At 48.9% G+C, this 10,972-nt stretch overlaps 1 protein-coding gene across 1 annotated transcript; it reads right to left on the reverse strand.

Annotated features, from left to right (window-relative positions):
• Nucleotides 1-1,536: 1,536 nt before the first annotated feature.
• Nucleotides 1,537-9,781, reverse strand: SGTA (small glutamine-rich tetratricopeptide repeat (TPR)-containing, alpha). The gene is made up of 11 exons (XM_009883516.1): nt 9,638-9,781; nt 8,301-8,404; nt 8,010-8,094; nt 7,272-7,371; nt 6,044-6,148; nt 5,716-5,854; nt 4,833-4,895; nt 4,365-4,402; nt 3,239-3,328; nt 2,860-2,983; nt 1,537-2,539 (listed from the first exon to the last, which is right to left on the reverse strand). The coding sequence occupies exons 1-10, from the start codon at nt 9,735-9,737 to the stop codon at nt 2,869-2,871; spliced, it is 939 nt and encodes a 312-aa protein (XP_009881818.1). The 5' UTR covers nt 9,738-9,781; the 3' UTR covers nt 1,537-2,539; nt 2,860-2,868.
• Between the last annotated feature and the right edge of the window lie 1,191 nt (nt 9,782-10,972).

Raw genomic sequence — 10,972 nt, forward strand, 5'->3', positions numbered from 1 at the left:
GGAGGGGTCCGGCCCGTCCGCCGAGGCCCGGCCCCCGCCTCGCAAGGGCGGGAACGCTTCTTCGCACCCCCCGAGAGCCGCACCTCGAACACGGGCGTGTAAGAAAACCACCAAGAGCCATGAAAACATAGATCCACAGCTACAAAGAGAACAAGCAGGGTAAGGGATCACAGACTGCTTTGGGTTGGAAGGGACCTTAAAGGTCACCCAGTGCCACCCCCTGCCCTGGGCAGGGACACCCCCCCCCAGCCCAGGTTGCTCCAAGCCCCGTCCAACCTGGCCTTGAACACCTCCAGGGATGGGGCAGCCACAGCTTCTCGGGGCGACCTGCCCCAGGGGCTCACCGCCCCCACAGGAGAGAATTTCTTCTAGAGATCTCGTCTCAATCTCCCCTCTTTCAGTGTCAAACCGTTCCCCCTCGTCCCATCACTCCCCTCCCTGATCCAGAGTCCCTCCCCAGCTCTCCTGGAGCCCCTTTAGGCACTGGAAGGGGCTCTGAGGTCTCCCCTTTTTCGCCTTCTCTTCTCCAGGCTGAACCCCCCCACCTCTCCCAGCCTGTCCTCCCAGCAGAGGGGCTCCAGCCCTCCCAGCATCTCCGGGGCCTCCTCTGGCCCCGCTCCAACAGCTCCGTGTCTTTCCCATGTTGGGGGCTCCAAAGCTGGAGGCAGCACTGCAGGCAGGGTCTACACCACAGCAGAGTAGAGGGGCAAGAAAGGAAAGGAAAGAGGAATGAAATTAGCTGAAAAGGGAGGAAAGCTCCCTGCAGTTTCCTCCTTTTGGACAATTCTTGAACTTTTTCTTTCCACACTGCCCTACAGTCTTCTTTTATCAAGTTACAGAAAACAGCTGGAGAGAATGTAAAGGGAGGGGGGAAGCAGAAATGGGAAGAAAAGGTTTCCGATTTCTGTGCTGCAGAAGGCAGGAGGAGCAGTGCAGCAGGAAAGGGGGAATGCCCGGCGGAGGCAGATCGAAGCCACCATTGCCCGCAGCAGCCCCGGGGCTGCTGACCCCGCACAAGCCACCGCAGCCCCGCGTGCCGGCCTTGCGTCAGCCATCCCGGGCAAGAGGCATAACAAAGAAAAGTGTCCAAATATTTTATTCTTCACAAGTTACATTAACCACATATTACTTTATGGAGCATTTACAAATCTTTTTTTTTTTTTTCCTTGATATTAATCTTCAGCTATACCTGCTCACTCACACCACCAGGTTTCCCGAAAGGGCGTTTTCCATCTCACACCCGCCTACAGAGCAAATGCTTTTTGCACAGCCGCCAGGCCATGAACACGCCTTCCCCACCACAATCGAGTAACTACATTAAAAACAATTCTGAGGTCGATATAAAAGTCTCTGGCCTCAACTAAGTGACTTCTAGGGGAACCGGTCAGAGTTCTTTTTGCTTTCTGCTGGCCTAAGGAAGGACACGGGTAACTCGGGGCAGGGGGGAAAGCTGCGGGTCACTCACGTTGGCTACAGGAGCTTTTTCCCCTTCATCTCACACACGATGTGCTGAGGCATAACCGCTCCTCGCCAACCCCCATGTTGAACCGGCAGCCACTTGATTTCTGACTATCCAAGCAGCATTTTCAGTCCTGCTCTCTACTCAGGCACCCTCTGTTCCTACCATAGCACACTCAACCAAGTTGATTACTTACATGCATAAAAGACAGATTAAAAAAGCAGAAGAAAAAAACCCAACCCTTTTAAACACCAAAAACATCGTATCTTTCTTACAGTCCACCTGACTAGTTCACGGATTGGATCATTCCAACAACATAGCCATAATTACTAAACACTAGACAAATTTTGTCAGGACTGGGAAAGAAGCCCAAGCAGCGTCCCAGGAAACACTCGCTGCAGGAGCAGTCGCACACGGGCACATTCCACCCAGCCAGTCCCAACTCCAACACATTTACACTAACCTTGGAGAGGCGACCACCAAACTCCCGTGGATTAACAACGCTGGCAATGTTGCTACAGACCTGAATGAGAAACGCAGTGAATCTAATCAACAGAAACCCCGTTCCTGGAGGCAAGAAGATCCCGTGATCTCCAGCGGGTTCAAACACTACCGTCTCGTAACAGGCAGGAAGATTAAACGGGGCAGGACAGGGGTTAGGTAGGACTTGAACACTTCTTTGAAGTGGCACGTGGGCAGGAAAGTGAAGACATCCTGTAGTGAAGAGTGCATCGTTCCTCAAAAACGGGTTAAAAAAATTCCCATGTAGCAAATAACATAGAAATGTAACAGTGTAATTAATTTTCTGAGTTTCTTTAGAAAGACTGTCGATGCTGGTTTGTGTTCAGCTTGCTGGATCTTCCAGAAGAAAAAAAGACTTAATGGAAAGGCTGAGGGAGAGGAGCAGGGACGAAGACTAGGGAGAGAAAGCGTGAATCTGTCTTTAACATGCAGGTCATATAAAGTATTTTGTTTTTCCATTATTTTTTTCCCCCTCTTGGACACTTCCAACTCAAGAAATGGCAACACGCACATGGCTTCCAGTTTTTAAAGCAAAGAACATAGTTCCCACGGACTGCGCTGCAGAGACAGGAAGACAAGACATTTGGAAATTCAATCTTTAAGAAAATAAAGTGTCACTTTAACCACTGTGAACACTAGACAATGGAACTCCTTTTTTCAGCCACACAATGTGAGGGTAGCTCTTATTCACCACTCCTCAGGACTGGGCCTTGCATCTGAGGCTCAGTACTGGCTGTACTGGTGCAGAGAACCCAGTCTGTACGGAGGGGACACACATCAAATTGCTAAATTAAGGCACAAGACAGATACTGCAGCCAAGTACACAATTTCCCACTCAGCTGGCCCCAGTACAGCAGCAGTCCCGGCGACAGCCTCACCTGGAGTGCTCAGTCCTGCTGATCTTCGTTACTGGCACTTGGAGTTCGACTCCTAATCTGGCTTCGTAGCTGCTCTATTAGTTCAGGATTCTGCTGCTGCATCTGCTGAGCAAACTGCTGGCCTCTGAAGGAGAACAAGCAACAGGCCTATTAGTGTTCCCAGACACACTCTAACACGGTCTGGTGCTAGAAAATTCTTTTACGGGTGATTGTCAAAACTCCACTCTGGCAAGTAGCTCACGTCACCAAAAGAGGCACTGCTTCACCCAACATTTAAGCCTTCCTCAACTGTTAAATTTAAGATTCAACTTCTGGTCAGAAAAAAACCCAAATCCATTTACTGACCCAGGCAATGGGAAAGCCCCAGCTCTCTACTCACGCTTGTATGAGGCTGGCGAGATCGTTTGTGGAGGGGCTGGTGCCTGCTGCTCCCATGGCGTTGTGGCCACCAGAAATCATCCCGGACATGCTGTGGAAATAACAGTCATTGTCACAGCAGGACAAAAAAACCACAGAAACCGTTTGGTTTACACTGGGAGGGGAGCACCAGTGTAATGGGAGCACCTTCCCCCACAGATGAAGTTAACTGCAAGGGAATCTTCTGCAAGAACTTTTCGTTCATTAACTGCAGAAAAGTAACTGTAAAATTAAATTGCACAATATGGAGAAATATTTACAATAGTGTCACTTCCCATATTCCCAGAGATTCCCCCTTTTGTGTGAAAGCTCTGCATTATGTTTATTTAAAACACTGCCCTTCCTCACACAAGCTATTTGCTTGCTCTGCATCAAAAGAGATCGACAGACAGGTCAGCCTGAACACTGATCCCCGCGTGGGGAACAGCCCAGAACGCACAGCCCCTTCTCCTCTGGAAGCCCTCAGGCTGCATCTGGTGCAGAACTGCAGCTGGCAACAGCCGTGGAAGGAGCAGGCAGAAGCAAATGGAAACGGCGTCTGACGTTCAGCCCTTTAGCCAAATTATGTCATATGGTAATCACAGGATGAGCTCCAGAAAGTCTCCAGCTCACTGCCTACCTGTGCTCTGAAAGGATGGTCAGGAGAGGTACGTGCCTTATTAGTTTTATGACTTTATATATTCTAAGCATCTCACAAACATTGTGAATTGATCCTCATAACCCTGTAGCACTAAGAATGGAAATATTCTCATTCTAACAGTGATGGAGCTGCAAAATCCTGTCTCCAGGTCACATAAATACTGTACAGCAGAGCCAAACTGAGCCCAAGCTTCCCAAACCCAATTCCAGCGCCACGATCTATCCTGCCTCCCTTCTGCAAATGTTTATACCAAGATCCCCCTTCAGCACACTCCAGAGTACTCAAAATGCACACTCGCTCAGGCAGCTGGTTTAAAGGCTGCTCTCCATATTTCTGGCCCAAGCACACTCCCCCTCCCCACCGGTTCAGACCTACTGCAAACATCAAACACAGACAGAGCCTCAAATGAGCGATTCAAAGAGGAAATACAAGATGAGATCAAACTTACAGCTGTTGTACTTGTGGATTGTTCATTAGGTTAGATGCCTATTTAAAGAGGGGAGAAAAAAAAATGACACCCTATTTAGTCAGAAATGACTGGGTAGATATGCAGATGCTGTGCCATTCAACTACAAACAAAGTGAAGGCAGAAATACTTGGAAACAGATCAATAGGACAAAAATAGCCAAGAGAAGCACAGTGCAACACACGAGACAAGGCTGGTAATGCAGAACAGGCACCCTTTCCACATCCAGCACAGCGCAAGGAGAAGCCTGTGAGTAAGTGACTGGCTTCTTATTTGACCTTAATGAAATACAAGCACAGTTTCCTCACAGCAACACTGAAACCGAGAAACGAAAACAAATCTGCTAAAGAGACAGAGGAGCTCCCCACGCCATGAACCGATACATTTCATCCTGAACAGACCAATGCACAGACCAGTTACAGCCTGGCTATGATCTGTCCCCGCATTTACCATACTCATGAAGCCAGGGTTGTTCAGCAAGCCAGCTAAATCGAATCCTCCTGGACCTCCGGTCTGTAAGAATAAAGACGACAGATGCAGATGATGACATCCTCTCACTTCCACATTACAATGAACATTATTTTAATATTTTACTCCCAGTTGTTGTCAGAATCTGGCCTTTAAACCACAACAAAGGGAAGAGGCTCTGTCCATACCCTGTCCGTAACTCACAGCCAGCCTCAGGGGATTGGCCTCACTGAGGGGGTCAAAGGGCAGATATCTGCATTACATGACTTACTGATCACCCCTGTCACCAGCTGAGCCCCGTTAGCAATGTACAGCTGTAACCAGTTACAACCGCCAAGTTAAACACATCCACTTGGTCACCTTTGCACCAGAGAAGTCTTTAGAAAATTAAAATCCCCTTCAAAATGACACCAGCTTTCTGGCTAGGAAACCTCCAGTTGTCTTAAGAAAAATCTTTGTAAGAAACAAGTCACCTAAAATGCCCTTTTAGTATTGCTAACAGGTCACTAGGAAAAAAAAAAAAAAGCTAGATTTTAGGAGTAGTGATTTAATTAAGAAAGGTGCTTAAGGCAAAATCACCATTTCAAAACACTCCTTTTTAATCAGTCTCATTTTCCAGCTCTTTCAAATAAGCCCAAGGTGACTGTGCTCAAGCAGTGAAGAGAAGTTACCCTCTCTGGATTTCAGTGGAAATGTTCACAGCAGGGCTCGTTAACTATCTCCCCTCTGTCTGCACACAGGATTTGCATTCTGAACACAGCCCAGGTCAGCACGGCTCTGCCAGGCAGCGCCTATTAGCGCTTACAATGAAGAAGCCGCCTTCTAATCTTACCCATGTATAACAAGTACTAGTTTCAGAACTTACTGGACTAGGAGTCTCCTTCATTTTCTGTTCAGCTATTTTAAGGTTCGATTTGTATGTGTCGTTGTCTGGATCCAGCTCCAGGGCTTTTTTGTAGTAAACGACAGCTTCTGTGTGTTTATTTAAACTGGAGAGGGCCAAGCTATTAAAGTGGAAATAAAATTAAAAGTTAGAGTTAGATAAGCACTTGCAATCTTCCTCCACCCCCAGCAGAGGTGAAACGCTAGGTATTTTCACACGGCATTCCCGGGCAGAACACCACTGATAGCATCACTGCCACTAGGTGTTTTGAGATTAAAATTCTAGCACAAAAAAACCTGCTCTTACTTACCCCATTCTGCCGTAAGCTTTGCTGTAGTTTGGATCAATGCCTATAGCTCTTTCACAGTCTCTCACTGCTCCGGCATAGTTTCCTAGTTTACTGTATGCAGCAGCTCTGGAGGGAACGGAGAAAGATGTGCAGAAATCAGTTATCAGCTTGGATATGCTGATCAAGGTCACCCCTGTTCCCGCTCTGTAGTCTCCTGTTGTACAAGGCAAAGTCAAGTGTGAACCTGACATAAATCCAGGCCATATCTAGGTGGAGCAGGCTGCTATCCAAACACCCAACTTCACGTTCTGCTCCTACTGCAAACAAATCGAGGCTCTTACTCCTCCTTATGGACTTTCCAGGAGGAGCCTGGGCTCCGAGGAGGCACACAAGTATCACACTTGCTAGCTCAGACAGTCTCTCAGCTTCCCTTATGCCTTGGTTTCTTAGTCATAGTAACTGTTTCATCCATTTCCCCACACACTCCACAGAAGAGGGAACATTGGTTTTGAAGCCATCATACGCTCATTCAAGCCTCAATCTCACAACTCTTATCGAGGGGCACCTGCCCAAAACCTCACGGGACTGACCCTCATGCAGCTAAAGCAAAGCTTCCCTAAAAGCACCAGCTGGAGCTCCTTGCCCCAGGAAATACCTCACCATGTCATTAGCATGTGTGCAGACATGTTATTCACGTAGCCAGCTGTATGTATGTACCCATGATAAGCAGATAACTAGAACAAATCCTGGTTCAAAGTCTGTTTTATTCAACAATTGTCTTCCCACCAACTTTCAAACACTTTTGCCTCGAACTGAAAAATAGGAAATTCACTTGCATACCCAATTTTGCACACACATCAGTTCTCGATAATGAGCCTTCAACTTGTCTCATTTCACTCCTTTGTTTTATTATCAACACAGCCTCTCAAACCTGGGCTCTCTAGCCCACTTAGAGTTAATTGCATGAAAGCAGACAGTATTTCTTGGCATCCTTCTATCTCCTCAAATGCCTAATAGAGTTTGTTTCCACACCCACATCCTATCTAGAGATGCCAGGGCACAGAGCTGGCAGGAGGCACAGGAAAGTGTGTCACTATGAGCTTTAAAAAAAACCACACACAGAGCAAGCAACAGAACAAGCAGTCTACAGAATCATAAAAGAGAGATTTTGACCTTTCAAGGGTCTTAGATTCAAGTAGTAGGAACAAAAACACAGGTGTACAAGGGTGGAGAAAGAGATAATCAGTACCTGTTGCAGAAATACACAGCATTGGATGGATTTAATTCAATTGCTTTTCCATAGAAAGACACAGCAGCTTCAAAGTTTTCTGCCTTCATTTGTTCATTTCCTAAAAAGATGGCGGAAAGGCTCATTAACAAGTGAAAAACGGGGACAAACAAAAGCAACAGGCCTGGATCTATGTTCTACTTAAGAAAATAGAACAAGAGAGAAACCAACCACTTGCACTGCTTGCAAGTGGGGCAGGTTCAAGCAGCAAGGCAGGGGACCTGCATCTTGGCAGTTCCAGGTTGCCTGATCCTGCAAGCTCCCCGAGCACCCTCAGCTGTCCTCCCACCCCGGGGCACACCTGAGGCCTCCCCAAAGCAGCACTGCAATGTGTTGGCTCAGAGAAAGCTCTCCGTTGTACTTCCACACTAATCACGCTCTCTTGCGTGGCAGAGAAAAGGCAACACACAGAGGAGAGCTCAACAGGAAAGATGCCCTGTTCTACACAGCGCGGGCTTCTTAGGATGCAAAAGAAAGTGCTGACCCAGCTGTCTATCTAGGCTGTGTGGCAGCTAAATTATGCCAACCTACACACGTTCCTGGAGCACAAGCAGAGAAACAAGCAGAAATGGAAGGGTTGATCCCATTTGCTTTTTTTTTTCCCCCCCATTCCAAGCATTCCCCAGGTACTGAATGAATTAAACCTCCTTCCTCATTACCACATAAACCTCATTATACGCCAGCTCCAGAGGAGGTTACCTTCAGTCTTGAGTCTTTCAGCTTCAGCTATGTCGTCTTCAGAGGGAGTGATGGGCTCCGAATTTGTTCTGATGTGCTCAGGCTCCTTACAAGGAAAGGGAGAACGCTGCAATAAGGACTCCCCCTGAGATGTACTACACCTCCCCCTTCCCAAGCGCTGGCTTGTCAAGCCCAAAACTTTTCACTCCTACACAGCTCCGAGGGGGCAGCATCGCCACAGAAATCAAGCAGAGCTCATTGCTTTGGCTGCTTAAGTAGAAACTCAGCACATATTTTAGGGCACTCGCTCACCTTTCCTGCGGCAGCTTCAAATATTTCAGGAAGAGTCTGGGACACGGCTAGGCCTTGGTCTTCCATTGAGACCCCAAATGCTGTCTCCAGACACTGGATGGCCACTGGACAAGAAGAGTCAGGTAATTAGCTTTCCCCACTCTGTCTAAATACTTAAGACTTCCCCCACAGCACCTGAATTTCTTACCTTTGAACATATTAGGAAAGAAAAAAAACCACCCTAAACCAGGCAATTCCACACACCAGACTCGATATTTGGGCCTTATCCTCAAATTTTGCCAAAACCTCAGAGCTGGGAAAACCTTAGCTCTGGAGAGCAAGTTCCTGAATCAAGTCAGTCACAACCACCTCAGGCGACTCCAGAGCAGATGCTGCGGGTAGAAGTTAATCAAACTGGGGCTTTAGTAGCCTTCCCACAGCTGTGGGTGGCAAAGAGCAAGGAGAGATCTGCATGTTTCAGAAAGCCGTCCCTTGTCAGAGGGTGGCTGCTCTGTGAAGCGCTGTGGCCACGCAGAGGTGCACGGATGGCAGCAGCGGGTCCTGCGGAGGCTGCGGCTGCCCCCCCCACCTCCCTCACCAGGCACCTGGTTGGGAAGCTGCTCCCAGCAAAGAGGGGAACCCCAGTAACAAAACAGAGCTCAGTTTTACAAAACTCTCGTGTCGTATTTTACAGTCCAAAAAGCACCAGGAATAAATTCCTCTTTCCACCCAACACCCTCCTCCCGCCCTCTCTCGTTCCTGCCTCACCCAGGAATGTACCCAGCACTCTGCAGACGTGCCTGCACTCTCTTTCAGTGGGACAAATGTACAAGCCAAAGACTAAAGTGTAAGCTCCTTAAGTAGATCTTTTAAGATCAGTGTGCTCTCATTACCAGTGGAGCCCTCTGAAAAACCCCATATAAATACTCCAGGGCATGTTGTGGAAAAGCATTTTGATAGCAGAACGGGAAAAGCACTCTGCAGGCATAAAACACTTCCATACAACAACAAAGTTCTCATTTTACACTACACTACGAGCCTCCTGCCTCCACTTCATTTAAGATAAAACTTCTAAGTCTCAAACCCAGGGTCAGAGAGGCTTTTGATCCCAGGTATATCCCTTCCTCAAGCTAATCTGCTTTTGAAAGAGATAACAAGAAATCACACAAGCAATCAGCATCCCTAATGCCCTGGATACCTCGCCAAGAAGACAAATTCATTTCGAATCTTGAACAAGGTTCGACATTAGGAACAGTCCAGCCAAGTAAGAGGCAGAAGGCAGTAACCGTCCAAATTTCCCCAAGCGTGGGGCTGACAGACCTAGACGCATGAACAGGGAAGCGTACAGAACCACCTACCTTCCAAACTCTCCTGAGCATCTGGAGACAGACCCCCATTCTGTAGCTGGTCGTGTAGAAACTGGATGATGGAATAGGCAAGGCGCTTCTGGTCTGCCATTCTGGGAGGTTGTAAGCAGTTTGTTACAACTTCTTGTAACTTTAAAAGAATCTGTAGAGACAGAAGCTTGTCTGATTTGATGAACAAGAAGTCAAAAGAGCTTTCCTGCTGCCCTCCCCCAGTATGAATGTGGAGCATAAAGGAGTTGTTCAGGACTGGCCAAGGCCTCCAGAGCTTTCGTTAAACTCTCTGCTGTAACCATGACCCTTACATGAATTCTCCAGGCCTCAATTCACCCTCTTCAGAGTAAGCTGCACAGCACAGTCCTGCCCCACAAGGTTCCCACCAAGGGAAATACATCAAAGGTGTTGCAGGCACTTAGGCTACCAAAACACCTCTGACTGACAGGGACTAGACAAACTTAGCACTGAGGAGTTCACCACAAAACCACAGTCTTCTGTTTGCAGAGCATAATTTGATTCTGAAACGAAAATAAGAGCTGAAGCAATCTGCCACTGTTAGCAGAGCTGGGGTTCAGGGCTGCCAGTCCTCTGCGCTGCTTGCCAGCCCACCCTGCCAGGATGCCGATGAGAAAGGAGAGCGAGGACCCAAAGCAAAGCCACCCCCAAAACACTCCCCCCCAAGGCTGGGGCTTCCCAGCGGTCCTGACACAGGGCCTGTCAGCACGACAGACGCAGCTCCTTGCGTGGTACTGCTGCGGAGCCGAAGTGCTCTGCCGCTCCAGAACGCTTAACTGGGTTTGTAGCACAGAAAACCATTCAGGGTGACTTAATAGAGAAATTAAATTGTTTAAATGCAAACTCCGTGAAAAAGAGCCCAACAGAGTTAAACTGACCCCAACCCACTGAAAGACACCAGAGACACCCCCAGCCCCAGCCAGGCCCTGCGGTGTGCACCTCGGGTGAGGGCCTGTGCCCGGCTCCCAGCTGCAGTGACAAGCGAGGACAGAGAGCTCCCAGACCCTCCCGGGCCCCCAGGGGCAGGGAGAGGGGAGGGAGGCACCTCTCCTCCCCCGCAGCCCCGAGCCCCCGCCCGCAGCTCCCACCAGTACCCCGGGACAGGCGGCAGGAAGGGGAGGCAGGCCCGAGGGGCGAGGTGGGCCCCGGCACACCCCGCTCGCACACCGCGTCGTGAGGAGACGGGAGCAGCGGTGGGGCTCTCCCTCCCGGGCAGGGGAACGGGCCTACACGGCACGGGGGGGACACCCCGCCACAGCCCTAGCTCCCAAACCAAAGGGGCCAGCGCAGCAAGTTGGGCCTTGTTCTCGCTCTCTC

Source organism: Charadrius vociferus, unplaced genomic scaffold (assembly GCF_000708025.1).
Source record: "Charadrius vociferus isolate BGI_N301 unplaced genomic scaffold, ASM70802v2 scaffold2434, whole genome shotgun sequence".
Classification (NCBI taxonomy): domain Eukaryota; kingdom Metazoa; phylum Chordata; class Aves; order Charadriiformes; family Charadriidae; genus Charadrius; species Charadrius vociferus.